Below are 20,994 nucleotides of genomic sequence, written 5' to 3' on the forward strand. Positions count from 1 at the left end.
TACAAGCAAACAGGTGTAAGGTATTTAAGCAGGAACAAAGGAAAATGTAGGGACTTTGATAGCTTTGCATTTGCTTAGTTCCTCTACTGTTTCACAATCTTGACTAACTTTACATATATTATTTTAACTCCAACACATATAATGCAAACAAATTTAATCCTAAAGGCATTTGCCGCTTGAATTTCCTACATAGGGATCGTAAATCTAGAATGGGAAGCCTGAAATCGTTAAAGTCGGATATTTATAAAATCATATTCAATTAGGTTAAAAAAGCGCAATTTCTGTCATCATGTCATAAAAAGATGTGTTTTTCTCTCAGATCTACTATAAAGAAAAGCTCCCTATATTGTTACAGATAGGGGCTGTTTTCAATCAGTTACAAGGAGCAATCCAATTACCGGATGGTTTAGTGCAGTAACTGACTCCAGACTAATTTAATTTCTTTAGGTCTCTAAAGATCAATTGATCTGATTTGTTTCCCTCCCCAAAGGCTGTTTAGGAAAAAGCAGGCTTAAATACCTGGAAATGAAATACAAAGCTCTGTACACTTTCACACTACTTAGGTCATTCTGAAAAACTGGAACTTGCAATAAATGAGTGCTCTCTTGGCCCTAACATCACAGGATGCTTTACAGGAGACCATTAAGATCACCACACAACATTGCAAATTATGCATGCACATGCTGTAAGCCAGCTCAGGAAGCACTGCATGGAGAATATATTCACAGCTTCTAGATAAATACTCATGTTTCATGAGCTGGGCAAACATGCAACTCCACTGCATAGTCTTTTCTCCAGCAAATATATTTTTTAATCAGTCATCTTATTGAATTTACTAAGCTTACAACTCGACCAAGTGAAGTCACACCGTACTAGTCCATGTAGCCCCTACATCTTGTAACGCACACCTCCGCAGACATTAAGACTGTCAAACCTCACTTTACTATTTCTTTTGCTTCACATCAAATTTAAGCAATTATGCTCATGCTAAGATGAAAGCTATGGAACCAGCAGGCACTTGGAAAATGATTTATGTGCCTGAATATTTTAATGCTGGAAATTAATAAAACCTTTGGTATGCTTGGACCATATCTGATAACTACGGAGATTCTCAGTCAGTCCCTTTTGTTTGTCACTTTTCTACTGCCTTACTACTTAATGTACTGTGCAGCAGTTTGTGTTTCTTAAACACCATTGTCCCATAATAAGAGCTAAATGTCCCCATTTAAGTCAAAAATAAGACCTCATCCAAACATGGACTCTCAAATCCAGAGTTTTGATGGGACTTCAACACTTTCCCACGTCCTGTTTCTTGTATTTATTGTAGGTTTCACATTTGGATACCTTATCTTTCATGGCAACATTCAAGCCTGGGTTGGCTGCCTGTCTCAGGCTCTATTCTTATCAATAAACAAAAGGGCACTGTGGTTTCTGTTCAGCATTTCTGACTTCGTGCCATGTGCTGTTATAATAAGATGTCCTCTGGAAAAATTCCCTTCGTATCCAGCACCACGATAGTCGGTTCATCAGCACAGAGGTAACTCAGTTTTTCTCTCAGCTTATCTATTCAGACTCTCTCAAAGCTGTGTCATTAGATGTTGCCTGTCTGTTAAACAAGGAAACTGAAATGTGAAAATTGAGGTCTGTGCTCTTTCTAAAGGTCCTTTCTCGACAATTTACTGCATACGAACGTGAGCTTTGGACATTGTCTACCGTAGTGCTCTAACCAGATACCAAACTATGCTATTTTAATTAAATCTACTTTGGTTTTCTCAATTTTCAACTAAGACCTTCACCTAAGAAGCAGTTTTTAACAGTTTTGCAAGAATGCATTGTAGTCCACAAGCTTTCTTTCTCTAAATTACCGCTCTTTCACCCAGCTACTTAACAGATCACTAATGATCCGGTCACTAGTAGAGTATAGTATATACCACCATTTCCCAGCCATAGATTTTCTGGTATTGACATACTTTTGCAGTGCTGTAAGGAGGTTTTTCTAGATATATGCTCAATGAAGTCATATTCAATTTGTCCCCTATATGCACCCATGAAAAATGAATCACAGCTACATCTGTATATCTCCGCATAGGAGCTTGGAGGGTTTTGGCCTTTCCAAATTTTCTTTCATGATCATATACTCATAGGAAAAATTGGATGTGCTATATGCATCTCCATCAAGTTCTCTTCCAGCGTAAAGGACACTGGCTGCTTAATTTGCTTCATTTGCCAAACCGTTTGACACGATATCATAGAAATGTGATATGCTGGAGGGTGACCAAGAGATCGAAGTTTATTTCCGACTCAGCTGTGGGTTAATGCTTCTGTCCCTATGGCAGCAGTTGCTTATAATGGGCTGTACACACAAAACTCTGTAGTTTCAAGATAAAGCTTTCCCCTGATGAAGCCTGCGGTACAATTTTAGAGAAACAAAAATGGCATCTTTGTCGTCAGAGTGGGAGTTATGGGATTTGTCCTGATGGCAATAATTGCTGACTTCAGTGTCTGGGACTGCTGAAGTGTATTTTGGGAAGCTCTCCTCTCTCTTTTCCACTGTGTGGAGCAGCAGGGAGCTATAAAGATGTTTTTCACAGGACCACTGCCCTTGTTTCCTGGTGACCCAATTCACAGCCCTCAATAGGATTACATGGCATGATAAGAAAAAAGCTTTTCATTCTGAAGTTGTAAAACTGACCCTCTCCCCCTTCAAGAAGCCCCATCAGGAAGATGAATATATTGGTCCCAACTGGAACAGATGTCAAAACTCAAAACAGCTCTTTCTTCATAAAGTTTATAAGTATTTTTAAAGGAGGTAAAGGAGGCTTACTATATGCAACAAGATAACTTTAAAACACACAGCTTCTCAGGAGTTGAAAGCATGCTTTTCCTACAAACTCTCTTCTCTTTATCTTATCTGAATGGAAAGTAAACAGAAGGTCCCCATTACCTCTCGATATCAGTGAGTCTGGAAGAGTCCCGGAATCCTTTGGCAAAAGGGTTGCTGTCAATTTTCAACTTGGTTATCTGGAAACCCAGAAAAGAACAACACAACATGAATATAGTGTTAAGGTACAGTAGTGTACAAAGCGTTAACCTATCCATTCTCCTGATTTCTCTGCTAATTGTATCCATGCTCCTTGCATGTGTGAGCTGCTCTTGAGATGCTGCAAAGCAGGGGAGGCAAAGCAGTGTGTGGTATACACATGGCAATGGATGGACCGAAGAGCAGGGTGGGCTCAGCCTTCAGCTTACCCAGAGCAGGAGGAACCCACTCACGTGAGACATTATTACTTCCAAACAGTTTAACAGCATGAGTCAGGTAGTCTTTTCCAGGTGCAAAGCACAGCACCCTGCTAACATCTGAGCCTCTCCAGTGGAGCTGCACATCAGCTAATAGAAGCTCAAACCACGGGTTCTTGCTGCAAACTTGAGGATGCTGCTTCAGTACACCACACTTTTTTTTTTTTTACCCCTCCTTAAAATTGTGATGCAAATGCTCTCAGCCAGACCGACTAGCCATCACACAGACGCTGGTTAACTGTTTTTTTTGCTTGGAAAGATGCCAAAGAAGGGAAAGAGAGGGAAAAAAGTGGGGAGAACTCAGATTTAAACTGACAGAACCTGGGTTAAATGAGTAACCCCACTAAAACCATCACAATCCATGAAAACCAGATCTCTTGTAACCAAAACTGTCCTTCTATCTTCAAATGCTGCTCAACAACCGTGCCAAGCCTTTTCTTACTGCCAGAGTAACTCAGATCAGGGGAGCCTCTGCCCCACGGCACCAGGGCTCCCCTGAGCTTTGCAGTGAAACTTCTCCAGAAGGGATGGTGGTTTCCACGCTGCTTCTTGGGAGCAGGAAAACACATCCTTGCCCTTGTAAAATTTTCTAGCTGTCCAGCCAAATGAGGTTTGGTCAATATCACTTGAGACTTCAAAATAATATTCAGATTTACCAACCATGCTTCTACCAGGAATTAAAATTAAACTGTAAGTAAGAGTTAGAGGGAAAATACAAGGTCTGTCCTGCAAGGCTATGAACACCGCCTACTTCAGCTGAAACCCATGAAAAACATTGCCTACTGAGCACTGATTTCAGCCTGGCTTTCCTCAAAAAAAGCCTGTATCACAGAGGCCACAACCTTATTTTTAACAGCTGGCTCGCCAGACTCAGAAAGAAAAGTGATATTTTTCAAATCCTCAGACAACCAAATGCTGTCACCAAGCAAAATTATTTCAAATATCGGTGGCTCTTGCTCTGAGGCACTGTGCAAGAGGCACTACAGCTCATCAGTTGTTACTGTGGGCTAGTCAAACACCACAGGACCTAAATGCTACCCTTGTCACAGGATCCTGCAACAGCTCAGCTGCCAGCTACAGTCTCCTCTGCTTCCTGAGATGCCCATGTCCTGGACTCGTGGTGACGTGAAGAGCAGCAGGTTAGTGCCTCACGTACGGGGAATATTTTTGTGGCAGCACTTGAAAACTACCTTTCAAAAAGGCATGCTCTAACTAGTTCCATTGACTTAGATCACCTACACACAGAGCCAAGTGTACCGCAGAATCATAAGGATTTCTATTCATCTCTTGAGCTTACTTTCACCAATCAAACTTCCATTTTCCTAATATTAAAGATTTGGTATGACATCACAAGAGAAATTTTTGTATCCACAAAAGCCAGATGAGACTCACAATCATTTATGGCCATATTTTTCCTGAGAGACTGTCTCACAAACAATCAGAGAACATCTGCTAGAAAGCATTTTAAAATGAAATCTGACCTACAATTCAACTCTGTGGCAGTGGTTTGACTGTTTAAATAAATGCATGCCCTTTAAATCTTAAATTATGAGATAGTTTGTTGAAAGTGTAATGTATTTAGCTTTTATCTAATAACCTCCAGAAATGTAATCAACCCCTCCTTAAAACAGTTCTGAAAGAAATGGCAAAAACGAAAAAAGGCTCCATTTTCATTAGTCATAAATAAAATGACAGCATCAACCTCTAGGGGTTCCGGAGATGGTCCATTGAGAAATTTTCCAGGACTCATTGCATGTACTTTGGGAAGCTTAGTTTGGAAACATCTCTGATGTAAGTATCATCAGTAAACATAAATCCATCCTACAGAAATAAATGTCAGGTTTAGCTGGGTTTGTGTCTCTTACTGTTCTTCTAGTTTCTACAGATAATTAAATGGAAAAAAAACTAACCAAATGTCCAAGGTTTTTGTTCTTGCGATTGCCATGTGCTGAATGCATTTTCTGCAACATTCAGATACAAACCTGTGTCTACAGTCAAGAAGTCCTGATGTTGAAGCCTTAAAACTAGATGTGGTGTCTGTTGCAAGAACCAGCTTAACACTATTACTGCTACGTTCACAGCTTATTTGGCCCCTTATGCCATGGTTTTGTTTTGTTTGTAGCATTTAGAAATTAAATGTTTTTGCTTCATATTAAGAAATGCAGGCTTCTTTAAATAAACCAGCAGGTTCTTTAACTCTGTGATGGTGTCCGCCCACACCTTTGGACAGTGCTTCCTACATTTTTCTTAACTTAGAGGAATTAGAAAGGGTTATCTGTTCTGAAGTGCAATAGACACTAATCCCTTTAAACATATTCCGAACCATGCTGAAGCCAACAACATATTTCTACTGACTTAAATATTAAAGCTCTACCCACTATTGAACAAAGCCTCTGCTTTCTGATTGTTTATATACTTCCTAAAATTACTCATTAGCAATCCATTGTTTTGATCTCCTCCATTTTGTATATATTATTCACTGGCATGCAAATTGAAATTCAAACATCTGGATGTAATCTGGGCAGCGTCTGAAAAGCGTATCTCCAAGTGATTTCCCTTACATTTGAGCCTTACAGCTTAATCAGTCAACTTCTCAAACCCATGAAATCATCATGTGCAAACCAGAATATCACTCAGCTCATAGCTCATGGCGTAAAAGATCATTGCAAATAAGAACAGTTCCTTAATGAACTATAATTAGAAAAGGGCTAAATGATAATATGTAAACTGCCTTGTACAGAAAGAAGGGAAGACAAATGAAAGCCTCTTTCATGTCGTCTTTACTCTCATGAATAATCCTTATGTCCCTTTGAAGTTAGCAGAACTACTCATATACATAAGAATTACTCCTGAAGATGAATTAGGTTGAGCAAAACCACTACACACATTAGAGTGGAAAGGTAAGTTATATCAGAAACTTCCCTTGATGAGACTGGGGAAAAAGGGAATTTTTAGCAGCATGGGATTTAGTTATATCTTTGGAAATTAACAGCTGTACTCACCAATTGATTCTGGTAGGCAGTGACAGCTGTAAAAACTGTCTCTGGAAAAATAAATGTCCTGAACTCTTCAGATTTCAGATTTAGCAAAGAAGCCGTGTGATCTTTCTTCTTAATGATGTGGACCCTTGGCTGGTACTTGTGCATGGAGTTTAAAATGATCTGCAAGAAAAAGTTACAAGGCATTGTTCTGAGAGGAAGATTAACAGTATCCTTGAAGACTATAAAACAACAGGTTAAAAAATAACAAAAACAATTAACACTGCAAGGGAGACATCTATAATCTAACCGGTCAGGGGCTGATTTTGGTGATGACCAAGCTCTCCACATCCTCTAGGCAGCTCCTCACTTCAGAGGATGAAGCTGTAGCCAGAGCCAGTCCAAGAGCTGGATTCCTTTCTCTCCTATGCTACCGGTGAGCACCTACCTATTCCTACAGGTGAGGTGCTACCTACCTGGTGTTACTGCTTGCATGTGAACCAGTTTGCAGGTGTCACCAGCAAGGGTAAGTATTTTACTCTTGAAACTGCATGACCAGGAATCGACATTTGCAAATTGTGCACGTGAACAAAAAAAAAAAAAAAAAAAAAAAAAAAGAGAGAAAGAAAACCAAACAACAATAACAAAATATATACATATATCATCACCACCAGCATAAACTGGTTGACCAAAAATGAAACTTCCCAAATCTTCTTATTGTGGCAAACATTTAAAGCAACTGACTTGATAGATGCTCTTCACCGCAAACTACCAAAAATGAAACCAAAGAGAAAAAAATGGTACAGAACTCCCAAATGACCAAGTTTTTTCCATTTTTTTCTCATTAATTATTGTTCACAAGCCCCCAGAATAACTCTAAACCTAACGTACCAACTAACCAATTCCAATGTTCACTGGCGTCAAACAGCGATTCCCACTTGCTTCAATTACCACTGGATGGAGGCCTTTTTGGCTGCCTCTAACCACAGCATTACAATATAAGAATTAAATACAGAGCTCGGCTTGCACCAGTCCTTGTTTTGGATATAATCACAGTCACAAGACTAAATTGGCAATGGTGTGGGTGGTTCTATTTTACAGGGGCCATAACGACACTGCAGCCAGCTCTGTACATCTGGAATAACTAATGTGCATTCCTCGGGAAGCGTTAACTTCAGCTGAAACACAGTAGAAGTGGGGCAGTATTTCATGCTAACTCAGTAAATAGGGAAGGTTGCACTCCTTTGCTTTTCCTTCAGGGCCAAATATTGCTAGGACTTGCACTGTGACTCTGGGGGTTGCACACAGTGAGGGGAAAGTCATTGCAGCATCCATTGTCCTGAAAGTGTTGTATGTCAGCCTCTACCAGCCCAAGTCCTTCCTCAGTTCACTCCACCATTGTATATATGCACACACTATGGTCATCAACCTTGCTGCTAATATCTCCGGCACATTTCTGCCTCTGTAAAATTTTGCCTTACCAGCCAGGCCATCGGACTGCTCTAAGCAGCTAGAAAAGATATTAGAAAGGTGGTGAGATTACTGAGGGGCTGGCCCACAGACCTCGGCGCTTCCCATGGCCTCTGGTGGCCACAACATCCGCGCTCTGGCATGACATCTGAGCAGCAGCCGAGCGGAAGGAGGAAGGGGCTGTGACACAGCAGCTTCCACACGTGCCCCTTCCTCTCACTCCTCTGTGAATGCAAACTGTGACAAAGAAACCCCATTTCTCAGACAACACCATGTAATCCTTTATGAAAGGTTTCTGAAACCCAAAGCAGATACAGGTAACATCCTCTGCTACTATCTTCTACCCGACATGTTCCCACCAGAGGCAGGTGGAGTCAGTCAGGTACCAAATAGTCAAATGCAGCCCATAGGTCACAGGAGACCGACGGCCAACGTTAAGGGCCTTGTTTCCTTCTCACTGGGCTCTCTGCATGCAGTGCTCCTTCTGCCTCCTGCACACGCTGCCAATGCCACAGCACCCGCTGACATTAAATTCAGCAGGATACTGCAAAAAGATACTCCTTAATGCATCTCTGTGTGTCAGGGCCATCAAAACAGCCTGCAGGAATTGGGTGCCTCAGATGTACCTTTCAGAATAGCCCCCAAGGGTGGTCTCACCATCCAAGCAGACCCCCACCAGCAAGACGTAGCTATCAGAAAGTCTCAGATGCTGTCTCGGGGTTGCTCACGCTGCCATTCCCATAGGGAAGCATCAGGTGCGCGCAGACTTAGGGCAGCCCCCCAGCATGTGCTTACTGTCCATACAGTGCAATCGCAGGCCCCCAGCCCTCCCATCTGCCTCCGTGCTGACAACCCCAGGCAGGGGAGGTGACCGGGATCTGTCGGTACAGGATCCGACTCACGGCAAGGTCAGGCAGGCTTTGTAGGCAGCTGGCTCCCACTGACGGTCACCAGAGGCAATCTGGATGCCAGCTGCGAAATCCCTGAGGTGGCTTTGAATTCAGGAACTGTGCTGGGAATGCGGCTTCCACATTCGCTGAGGAACAGAGTTACCGGGCAAAGTTTGCTTTTCGAAAGCGTGTAGGTTCCCAACTTCTGCCAGGCTAACTTTAAGAAAAAACTGGGTGTAACTGCCGGTGGCTATTCTGAAACCCTGGCTTTCACAGTTGGCCATGTTCACACTTCTGTGTTTGCTTTTGCAGACATTAATCTGTTTGAGTTTTGCTATCATAAATGCCAGAAGAGCAATTATGATAATGTATACACTCATGATTCACCTCGCCAGAAACCAGAAATAATGCCACCATAACTGAGTGCAACCGAAAGTCCTAGAAAAAGCAGCCTGTGTAAAACATCACCAGAAATCTGAAATATATCACTCTCATAAGTGTACCACAACCAGAAGAATAGGAATTGCTCACTCATCTGCAAAAATCCAGAGGCAGAAGCCATTTCCTTTCTCTGGAAAGGATATCTGCAAGTGTTTCCATGAAGCAAGCCGTATGTCCTGAGCACAGAGATAAGACTTCTGCCTGATGCTTGGGGAGAAAATGTACATAGCTATGGGGTTACGCATGCTGCTGAAGATACATGAGCAGAGATGCTTGCCAACTCCGAAAGTCTCAGAATAATGGAAAACAAGCAAATGCTAAGGCAAACAAATGCCTCTCTTCTCTTCAGATTCCTTTTCAGGAAGTGAACTCTACAAATAAAACACCACAATTACCTTAACAACCCAAAATGTCTACTGGAGGATGGAGAAAGCAAGCCACTAGAACAAACTGGAATGAGGCTGGTTCCAACTTCTGTACCCATAACTAGTATTTAAAGTTGGCTTTTAGGTCATTAAAACTTCCTCAGGAAGCAATATGCCTTATCAAACATAATTAACATTTTAGCAGGTCCATTGAAAAGTTCTCATCAGCAAAGAAGGGCTCTTTCAAACAGAAGGGAGAGGTTTCAGGAGGCATTTCCATTCCCCCCTTCTCTCTGGAGCTCAGAAGCCCTGCTGGCCATACCACAGCAAACTCTCTTTAAAGGCTTCAGAGAAGGAATTTGCTCCTTCATTCTATAGAGCACCCAGCGATATTTACACAGCTACACTAAGGCAGCACATAAAACCTGATACTCTCATTTGGAACACAAAACACTGCAAAACACTAAAAAGGGAGTGCTCTGCGACGGTGTAACATCTGTCATGCAAATCTCAACACAGCATCAAGCCTTCGGGGCTTATTCTTAACTGAACATGCAAAACTTTCCATCGACTTCAGCCATCCAAAGCCTCCATGTCAAGGATGTGTTCCACCTCCGCCACTTCTTGGAAAGTTAACCAAGGGGCCCGCATCTCGTCCGCATTCTCTCACTGCCTGCATGTGAAACACTCACATCTCGCTCTGTCACATGTCCCTGTTCCCGACAGCTTCTCAGACCGACTTCTTTTTTATGTTCATCTGGGCTTCTGGGAACTGCACTGCTCCTAACTAGTGTGCAATATACTGCTGCGAGCCTTTTATTAGAGGCACACATGGCCCCTGTTATGATGAAAAATGCTCCTTTTTAAATGCGCACATATACTGCTCTATCAACACTCAGTGATAGAGCCCACAAATCTTCAGCTTTGCCCTTCTACAGATTATGAAATAAGAGAGAGGAAAAAAAAAGACAGCCTTTGCTAGTCAGGAAGGGAGCAGTTGTGGGAACCGGATTCAAGAAAAAAGTATCCATAGACAGACCTTTACAAAAGAATAGCACATAGACATCTAGTTTGAGCTTGCTTTCTCTCTTTCTCTTTTTTTCTCTTTCTTTCCTTCCTTTTCCATCCTTCCTTTCTTTCTTTTTTTCTTTCTCTTTTTCTTGTTCTCTCTCAATTTCTCTCTTTCTCTCTCTCTTTTTTACTATCTGTTTATTACTGGGAGGTATTTTAAATGAAAATGGCTATGGTTCAATTTTTATGTCCTGAAATGAGCAAAAATTCTCTCTCAGATGAGAAGCTTTTGCACCGAACCCAGCTTAGGCAAACAGCCACTGCCTCAAACAGCCAGAAAAAGCAATAAGCAGCCCGCTACGGGAGGGCTTGCTGACACCGCATATGCCATAATTACTCTGCTTTACAGGTTAGTTACCCCCCCGCCACACTTCAGAGCTCAAAATGAGCCCTCCCTTCATGACACCTCATTTACCGACCCTGCAGTTACGCTCTTTCTTTTTAACTCTCCCATCCTCAGCCTGCAAGCCCGTTTACCAGCCTCCAGCCCCGGGGCTTGTGACACCAGCTTGGTACCAGCGAGAGCTGGGACCAGTTTCCTGCAGGGGCCCAAGCCCACCCTGTGGCACTTTGACTTTCTGACATCCCTCTGTTATTTCAAGGGCTGCTGAGACATTTTTTATAGTCCCATAGCCCTTGCTGTGGTATCCCATCAGTCTTTTCTGCTGACTCCATGCCCACTCTGCGTTGAGTCTGGAAGTCAAAGAGCCCAACCCTAATTGGTGGCCTGCAACAAGAAGGAGCTTCCAAGCACACAGGGAAAAGCATGTGAGCCTGCTAACCAGTGTGTGTGGCAAAGCATGCTGCCTAGTCACAGCAAAGCGAAGGCAGAAGCACAACACAAAGCTCACCCCCCTCCCTCCTCTCCCTCCCTTTTATGCTCAACTCCACCCTGAGCCTTTCCCCGCTGGATGTGACAGCAGATTGTGGTTTCTCTTGACCCCTTCCCATGAGGAGTGCTACTCACATGGCCGTGCTGATCCAGCTCGTTGTTCGTGAGCTTCACTTTTTCGAATGACACCATCTGCTTCAGCAATTGCTCGCCCGTGAACGGTGAGTCTGGGTGAACGTACAGCCTGAAGGACACAGGGAAAAGGCCAGCACATCAAAACTTCACCCCATGGCTGGAGGGAAGGCACCACCTCCACACGAAGTGGCGAAGCCCATAAGATTTTGCTCTCAGGATGTGCAATGGTTTCACAGCAGCAGATTTCCTGAGAGCTCTGGATAATATAGGTCTGTTAGTCGAACAAGAAACATGCCGTCTCCCCAAATGAATGAACGCCTGAAATATGGCCATTAATGAAAGACAGTAAAGCAGACGACTTGACTTGTTTAATTCACTGGAACATAATGAAGAATTCTGTGTCCAAGTGCTAGATTGCTCTCTAACCATAGCTATTATTTTATCTAGTTATCTAAAATGGATACATTAACTAACATTCACTGTTGTGTCTTTTCCCAAATGAAAAATTGATCATGTCCTTCCCCACAGCTGTACTAACATGCACTTAAAATAACAATGACTACAGCTCCGAGAGAAAAAACATGGTGTCATTAGAGAGATAATGGGGGAATGCAGATAAAAATGCATTTTTCTTTATATGTAACATTAAGCCGTGATAATGATTTTAACCTGCACTCGATCACACGTTGGCTGTGGTGACGTGTGTTTATAAGACGTGGAAGGCTGCAGTCCAGCACAGTGGTCTGACATGAAAAAAATTAATTGCAGCTCCGTAATTAGCAACCCACAACCTGGGAAATTAAGCAGAAGAAAAGGAAGCTTGGAAGACATGTAGATAGAATGATATATACACTATGACTAGACTAATTACAAAGTACTGGGCTATTTAAGAACAATGTTTTTATAGGAATAACATATTGCTGAAAATTATATAACTCAAATGTGCTTTCAAGATAGTGAATTAAGCACTGAAGTAGAGTTCCAGCTAGAGCAAACTAGACTCGTTCTGCTTCTGTCGGTGTGCATTACCATCCGCTGAGAGCCTGGCTCCCTCTCTCCGGGTGATGTATTTGGCCACACCGAGAGATTTCTTCCATCAGGCAGTGGGGCAGTGCTGAGATGCCGGGTTAGAGAGAGAATTTATTTGTTTTTTTTTCATCGAAGTATGATTTTGGTTAGGCAAAAGGAGAATGGAAAAACCGCTAGAAGATGAGGCGTAACTGTCTGATAGACCACACTGGTCCCTAATCGAGGCACGGCCCAGCTAAAGTCCCCCAGGAGCACAGCTCTGTTGCTCAAAGAGGAAAGAGATTTGATCCTGGGCTCGTCGTTTCTGCCAGCAGAATCCCCAAGCCACAGTCCTGCTAATGATACTGAAGTTTTACCAGCACGGCTCGCTTCAGACGGGCAGGATGTTTTCCTTCTATTGATCCAAAGCACAGCTTGGCTGGTACAGCTGCATCCACAGGAGGGATGCTGTGCCAGGGATCCTAACATACAGGGAACCTCACTGCTACTGACTCTCTCAATTATAGTGCAAGGCTCATGAAAAATTACGATGCATCTGAAAACCTAAGAGCTTTCGTGAAAATCAACTTTGCCTTCCTGTTGAAAACTGTAAAAACTTGAATTTTTAAAGCCTCAAATTACTGAAGGCAAAGAAAAAACAATCCTAGCTGTATTGCTTCCAGCCTCTGAAGCTTTTCAGCCAGCCTTGTGATTTTTTTTTTTGGAGCCTGACTCCTAACTTTGAATGTCTGGGTAGCTAATACTGTTTACTGTGATCACAGAGTGTCAGGCTCAGCAAGGTTTGGCTAATTGGGACCAAAAAGCCAAACTATTTCAAATATGCGCTTGGGGAGTGAGTAAAGATCTTCGTGTGTCTAAAACTGAGCACAATTGTTTTACACCATATGCAGTTAATGCTTGGCACAGCTTTCAAACTACAAATTGCCTGGATACTGGCAGCGAGCTAACAGGAAAGTCACTGAAAGACTGGCACCTGAATATTGCTTACATAAATGTATTAATAGATCTTGCCTTTCTGTACTGACGTGCTGCCTGCCCACTGTGAAGGGTGATTCTACCTGGCTAAGTACAACTCCCTGTGCACTTCTCCTACAGCCTGATCTCCAGCACCCTGGAGAAAAGGGTGCAAAACTGAATCTATTGCCCTCCCAAGCAGAAGAAGCTGATGAGACTGGAGCAGAGAAATAAACATGCACATTCCAGCGCCACACACGAAACAACCCCAGAAGCAAGCACCAGCTCTGCTGCCTACAGCCAGCCAGATGCAAAGGGTTGCTCACTCGAATCCACAAAGGCTTTAGGAGCCATATTTGGATGTGAATTTGGTCCGTGGTATTTCGTGTTTCATGATATAGCCCAGGTTTGGGTACAGCTTCCCTCTTGCAAGTTTTGGAATGCTGTATCGCTCTCCTCCTGTTTAGTTTAACAGCTGGCCTGGTCCTACAAGCCCTAAAGCTGCTAAGTACACTGCTTTTAGCTACCTTAATAGATAATTTTCAAAATGTAATACCTTTTAAAACTTTCCTCCTTATAGTGCTCTGTAAGCATCCAAACACTGCCATTTCGTTAAATAAATGATTACAAGCAGGCTACTGTAGCCAAATAAAGTGGGGAGGAAAAAAAATAAAAAATTATGAGTGAAAGAAAGGAGGTGAAAAGGAAGAAGAGTGAATAAAGGTACATGCTGAAACTTATTAAACTGACATTTTTTTTCTTACAGTCTTAGTAATTTGGAAGAACAAACATAAAATATCACATAGGAATTCTATTTCCAGATAGCACTTTAGAAGATTTACAAAAGACTCTCTGAAAAGTATTTTTATTCGAGTGTTCGTTGCAACATAAACTTGTCTGAAATGTTGACAACAGGAAGACAGGGATAAAACTGCTTTTTGCAGTGAGTTCCCTAAAGGGCTAATCTTTCAAACAGAATCACAGAATACTTTTTAATTTCGAGAAAAGTTGAAAGAGCAAAGCAGCTAACGGGTTTGATCCTGCAAAGTCTTACACCCATGCAAAATGTGACTCCTGGATAATTCCACGGACGCCGTTGTGCCTACGTGGATGCCGGCAGCGATGTGCGTGGGGAAGAAGCACCTCGGTCCCACCAGCCAGGCACTAAGCATGCGGAGAAGAGAGTGTGAGCGATAACTGCACAAAGGGCTCCTGACGCTGGAGAAGGATCAAACCCCTTTCAAGATGCTTGAGGAGGATCAAGGCCTCCCACCTCAAAAGAGGCATTAACACTCCAGAAGCATCACCAGTATCGCAAACACTGGCGCGCTCTACCTCTTGACAACCTTTTCTTACCAAATAATATAAAAGGCAGAAAGTGCATATACACCTATGTAAGTGTAATTCATACAGAGAAATAATAACCCCTGCCTGTGTCATGATCAATAGTCTTTTGGCTAAGCATCCTGAAAATGAAAGGGGATACGCAGCAGAGATACACATTTGCACAGAGGGGCACTGACCCAACAGGGACCTTACAGAGCTACCACAGCACAGTGATAATTAATATTCAATTCCAATAAGGTTTGACCCCAGCTCCACAGCAGCTAGTAGGGCAGTTGCTAGTTATTTCAAAGGATCAATCTCTTGTCTTAAGTTCTTGTGAATATTTCTCCACTGAATTAATCTATGCCAAGCAGTGTGCGGATTAGCAACCTTACTAAGCGTACCCCAAAAAAGCACTTGAACAGACAAATACTAAAGGGACGACCCTGCCTTGATACTATTTCTGTCCTCCCCTTATTTTCTCTTTTGATGCTGACTCCTCCAGAACAGGATCCATCTATACTCTTTGGGGTTTGATCAGTGTCCATTATAATACTTCAAATGAAGCCCTTAGACGTCAACCACATTGTAAGATGAAGTTTTTGGCCACGAAAACAAAGCCGACATAACTCCTAGGTTGCTGTCTTTAATAACAGCTTCTATGCATGCACTTTCTGTTTACTTCCCTGAGCCACCTTCCAGAGATCAGCAGTCAGCAAGATTTCAGTAGAGCTGTTTCTCTGAGGAAACATGCAGGATTTGGTTCCTGCAATCACACATAAAAATAAAAATAAACCATGCTCCATTCCTTCTCTTACTTCTAATTTCTGTCTCTGTAATAAGCAAGATCTTAACCCCGGGCTAAGCCACCTGGAGCTGATCTGTGTGCCTGCGCTGAGCCCTCCACACTCCAGAAGCCAGAGAGGCATCCGCTTTATTTCCATATCTCCGGCTCTGACTCAGCAAAGCCGTGAGACATGTGCTTCGGTCTTACCGGGCTTGGGGACTTAAGTACGTATTGAAGTGCTGTGCTGAGCGTGATGAAGTGGGGGTCTGCGCTGAAGTGCCCTCCTGCCGTGCAGCCTGGTGCTGCAAGCCTCCACTTCCCTATGCCGAAAGGAGTCAGTCATTAACGACAGCAAGGGAATGATTTGGGAAATTAGTTTTCTACAGCATTTTCTTCCTGTGTAGAAAAGGTGTTTCTGTCTAGAAAACAAGCTTACTTTTTGGGGTTTTTCTTTTCCCCTCCCTAAGGTCTCAGAAAATTTCATGGTTCCTCAACAAAAAAACCCTCTGTGCTGTAGAACTGATCCATACCTTGCCTGTTGTGTAAGAGATGACTAAAAGCAAGAATCAAATTATTGGTTACTAAACATTGGATACATTTTCCCGTTTTCCAAGAAATAATATAATTTTAAGCATAAACAGTGCTGCACTGTAGCATAGTATTTCTGCTTGGATTTGGTTTGCTTTAAATTATATGAGGTCGAAATGCATCAGGGAGGGCAGAACCAAGAGACAAATCAATGTGTGTGTGTTTGGTTTTCTTTTTTTTTTTTTTTTTTTTTTTGAGGCAAACTTCATTTAAAAATACATACGTACATAAAAGAGCCTTTAGCCAAATCCTGTATGCCTTTGAATATTCAGTATAAATCAAACCTCAAGCAGACATGAGGCCTGATTCTGCAGCACAGAAATTAACCAGAGTTTTGCAATCAAATTTGTTGGACACAGACTCAAGCTCTCAGAGCACTGTTTGCAAGCAGCATGGAAAGAATAATAGCAGGTATTCCTTGATAGAAAAAAAAAAAAAGTAAAGAGAAGAAAAGAAAGACCAGCTTTAAAATCTACAAACCTTGCAGGGAGTGGAGGGTCAGCTTTTCCAGCCACTAACCAGGAAGACCTGTGGTAAGCATATCTATATCTTTTATTGTCCACAGGAACTATATCCATTAGCACAATGTACTTGGCTTCAGGATCCACTCCTGAGAAAGAAACCCTGATCGTGGGAAACATTCTCCTGAAATAAAGGCAAATCACAAAATAAATACGTGGAAGGAGAACAGAGATAAGAGGGCTTCAAAAAGCTGCTACAAATAAGGGTTCTATTTAAACCACCTGGAAAAAATGAAAGCATCTATTGATTCTGCTTCAGCGTGATATAAATCGCATCCTTGGTCTCTCTGTAATATACACAGAAAGAACAGCTTGAAATCAAAACGATTTCTTTGAAGCAAAAGGAAAAATGGTAAAAGTGGAAAAGGAAAGGAGAAATGTATTTTTGCCTGTTAGTTATCAGCACACTAAGACTTCAGAAAACTGTTGCACCAAAGAAAAGCTGATTTTGATTTTTTTTATGAGACACATACTAGGGCTAGAGAAATCTTTCAATTAATATTCTCACCAATTTTAGATGCACCTTCTTTTAGCCAGCTCACAATATTTCTGAGAGGCATTTTCAAAACAAAGCTTTCCCTTCGGCACTTAAATTTTGACGAAATTCAGATTTCTTAAAGCATAATGTTTTGCCGTAGACCAGAACTAAGGCTAAACAACTTTAAACAGCTTTAAAAATCGGCCTTCAAACTGCCGATTTTATTCGTGGGTGGGTTTTTTTATTTATTTTTTTATTATTTTTTGTTCTTTTTTTTTTTCTTCAAATACTGTCGGAGCCGGCTAGTTAGAAAAATCCTCAGAAAGTACTTTTGGAACAAGGAACTTCAGGGCTTACAAAACCCGACAAGCCGCCCGGCTCCTCCAGACGGCGTTTGGCTGCCGCAGCCCCAAAAAGCCTTGCTGGAGAAACCGAACGGTTTGAGCTACGGAGAAATCTGTCTGGGAATCTTTCGCACATCTCTTGCAAACGAGAAAAGGGGGAAAGACCCGAAGGGCTTTCTCCTCCACCCCGCATTTCCCGTGTCCGCACAGCGGAGTTTTTCTCCTCGGCGCTGATGCTGCCCGCCCCGGGCTGCGTTCCTGCAAAATCTGGGCAAACCCAAACCTCTGCCCGGGCGCCGGGAACCCCCAGTTTGCTCTCAGCTCGCCCAGGAGCCGGTTGGTCCCTGACGAGGGGACGGCGGCACCGCACCGCACCGTGTAAAACGCCGGGCGCAGGGTCGAGCCGACCGCTTTCACCCCCCTGATCCAACACCAAAACCAGGCTTTAGGGTGCTTCTTTCTTTTTCCTGCCCCTCTCCGCCCCCGCACTATTACTATTTTAAAAAATTAATTTCTTTTTCTCGGCTTTCCCCCCCTGCAACGCCGCTTTCGGAAAGCCGCCCGGAGGCTTGCCCAGCCTTACCTCCCCGACTTGGTGATGATCATCTCGGTGCCCAGCTCGTGGAACTTGTCCCACAGCTCCTTGGTCTCCAGACTGCAGGAGATTTTGGCCATCTCCTCGCTGGGGATGATGGGGGTGGTGGGGATGAGGGGCTCGGTGCACAGGGACGAAGGGCTGCTGCTGAAATCCCCGTGGGGGTCCAGGCTGGACAGGTCGCTCAGAGGCTGGGCGCAGGAGGATTTCTCAACGAATTGCTCTGCGGGGGTCGGGGGGGAAGAGATGGAGAGGGAGGGCGTTCAGCGGGGGATGCCGACAAGGAGCTCTTTCCCACTGAGAAGCCGTTTATGGCTCGGCTGGGTCCCCTGCGACCCCGCACAGCCGCGCTCCTGATTAAAACTGGGGTGGTGATTTGGGGAGATGTCCCCCAGCCCCGCATCCATCCATCCACCCACCCCCCAGAAACCAGCTGGGAAGAGCCCGCCGCGGGGAGCCGGGCAGTACTGCAGGGAGCTGGGGGGAGCCGGCTCCGCGGACGGCCGCGCAAAAATTTAATATTTTTGCCCAAATCTCCAGTTTATAGTAGTCGAGATACAGACACTGGTTTCGCTTGGGTTTCTAATTGAATAGCGCGGGAATTTAGTTTGGTTTTTATTTCCAAAAGTAACCAAACGAGCGTTTTCAAAAAAAAAAAAAAAAAAACTAGAGAGAGAGAAAAAAGAGCAAAAGTAGCCACGTTTAACGCGAGACCGTGCAAATATGTCAAACAGGCAGACTATAATATGTCCGGCCTACACTGTCGCCTAGACGAAAGAAAAAAGTTTGCAATGAATCCCCGGAATATGCGAAGTCTATCGAGCGAGGTGGTGAGGGGGAGCGGGCACGCAGAGATTTGCTTTTCCTAACTTCCTTCAAGCCCGAAAGTGAGCTTGGGCATTGGCGCCCTGAAAAGTTGGTGCTTTTTTTTTTTTTTTTTGTAGTTTTCTGCGAACTCTTGGATGCGTGCAAGGACCACAAGCCGCAGAAATTGGAGGAGGGAGGAGATGCTAACTTTTTTTTAAAGAGAAAATAGGAAAAAAATAGAAATAGGAAAACAGAATAGAAGCCGAATCGCTTACCCGAAAAGCGCGAGGAGTTACCGTAAAAATCCTTCAGGATGTTACAGCTTAAAAGTGCCTCCCCGAGCCTACACCGAGCAGCAAGTTTTGTGCAGCCGGGCACAGCGCCGGCGTCCCTCCTACCTGGCTTTTCAAAAGCGTGAGTTATTTGCAGTAAACGTGGGAGAGCCCTGTTTCGTAGCAGCGAGGAGGACCGCGGCTACCTTGGGGGTTATGGTACGAGCTGCGGGGGCTGATGAACAACCCGCGGAGCCGGTGGGTCGCTTTTCGGGCGGAGGGGAGCTTCTGCAGGGGGCAGCAGGGCTGGGGGCGCTGGGACAACGTCCCGGGGCTGCCGGAGCTTTGGGAAGGAGTGTCCGGGCTGCCGGCCGCTGGGAGGGGGCTCCCACAGGCAGGATGGGGGGCTCCGCAGCCTGCTCCCCACCTGCTCCCGGCCCCGCTCGCTCACCCAGCGGCTTGATGGTGCTCTCGGCCGGCTCCTTCTCCTTGGGGCTGCCGCTCGCCATGAGGGCTGCGATGGAGAAGGCGTTGGCCCGCGAGGAGAGCTGCGGCTTGGGGGGCGCCGTGTACTCCATGGCCCGCGGCCGGCCGGGTGGCTCCGTCGGGTCGGGTCCCGTCGGGTCCCCTGATGTCCCCTCGTGTCCCCTCGTCGCAGCAGCAGTGGCTCTATGCGCCCCCGGCCCCGCTCTCCCCCGCCTTAACGCGGGGGCCGCCGAGATCCTATCGGGCGGCGGCCAATCGGCGCCGGGACACGTCAAGGGCCGCGGCCGCGGAGCTGGGGGCGGAGGAGGAGGAGGAGGAGGAGGAAGAGCAGGGAGGGGAGGGGAAGGGAAGGGAAGGGAAGGCTCTGCCCGCCTCGCCGCGGAGTGGGCAGGGGGCGGCCGGCCCCCCGGGGGGAGCCAGCCCCGCTCCCGGCTGCCAGCCCCCACACTTGACTTTGGTTTTCCCGCACCGCGGCCCGGTGCTCCTTTAAACGCGTCCTGTAAGCACCCACCTGCAAATAACGACAGAAACCCAACAACCAAAAAAAAAAAAAAAAAAAAAAAAAAAAAAAAAACGGGGAATTTAACTAAAGTGCTTCGAATAAGAGGTCTGAAAAGGTTTGCCCTCTAAAACGACCCAAGAGCAGGCGAGAATTTGTCCCCAAAGTGCTCCCCCAGCCCCAAAGGGAGCAGAACCCGAGGGGTTTTGGGGTGCTGGGGCACGGCGGGTCTCCGCGGCTCTGGTCCCCCCAAATTCTGTCTTTAAATTGGGAGCACGGAGAAGCAGCTCCTCGGGTGCAGCCCGGGATGGCAGCTGCACTCAGCGCTCCGAAAGGAGAAGCCCGCCCGGTTCCCGGAGAAATTAGCTGGCTGTAGCGATATCCTGCAGCAAGCGGGGCACCCGTACCCATTTCATAAAAAATAACCCCCCAAAAAGAGAAAAGAAAGGCGCCCTCCAGCAGCCCGGCGTCTCCCGGGCGGGGGTCGCGGGGGTCCCGTCCCTCGGGGCTGCCGAGGAAGGCACGGGAGGGTGCGCATCAGCCCGCCGGGGCGATGCCCCATTGCCCTTGGGTTGTCCCACTAACCCGCAGCCAAGCACCCGACAAAGAAACGCCAAAACTCTGCCTTTCCCCCCCTCCTGGGACAGGGCCGGCCGGGGGACTGGCGGGTCCCCGCTTGGACCCTACAAGTAAAACCCGCGGGGGGCTTCGTTTTGTTTTATTTTAAACGGGGGCCATCCACGAGGGAGAGAAAGCGGCTATTTTTCCTCGGGCAAGCTTTCCCTCTGCCCCACGAGAACTTTAATTTTCTTTCTTTTGCCCTCGCTCC

General features: G+C 45.0%; 1 protein-coding gene across 5 annotated transcripts in view; it reads right to left on the minus strand.

Moving 5' to 3' along the window:
- The window catches only part of LOC118250854 (T-box transcription factor TBX20), a 117,329-nt gene extending 97,133 nt beyond the window's left edge, over positions 1-20,196 (minus strand). For 2 of the 5 annotated variants that reach the window (XM_035552350.2, XM_035552349.2), the window contains exons 1-6: positions 19,632-19,931; positions 18,090-18,324; positions 16,644-16,808; positions 11,480-11,588; positions 6,300-6,458; positions 2,945-3,021 (exon numbers count right to left, since the gene is read on the minus strand). In XM_035552350.2, coding sequence (XP_035408243.1) covers positions 2,945-3,021; positions 6,300-6,458; positions 11,480-11,588; positions 16,644-16,808; positions 18,090-18,324; positions 19,632-19,758 — 872 coding nt within the window. In that variant the 5' untranslated portion in view covers positions 19,759-19,931. Of the gene's footprint in view, positions 1-2,944; positions 3,022-6,299; positions 6,459-11,479; positions 11,589-16,643; positions 16,809-18,089; positions 18,325-19,631 lie in introns of all 5 variants that reach the window. The other 3 variants (XM_035552352.2, XM_035552351.2, XM_035552356.2) reach the window with 3 other exon arrangements.
- Positions 20,197-20,994: the final 798 nt, after the last annotated feature.

This window comes from Cygnus atratus, chromosome 2 (assembly GCF_013377495.2).
Source record: "Cygnus atratus isolate AKBS03 ecotype Queensland, Australia chromosome 2, CAtr_DNAZoo_HiC_assembly, whole genome shotgun sequence".
In the NCBI taxonomy this organism is placed as follows: domain Eukaryota; kingdom Metazoa; phylum Chordata; class Aves; order Anseriformes; family Anatidae; genus Cygnus; species Cygnus atratus.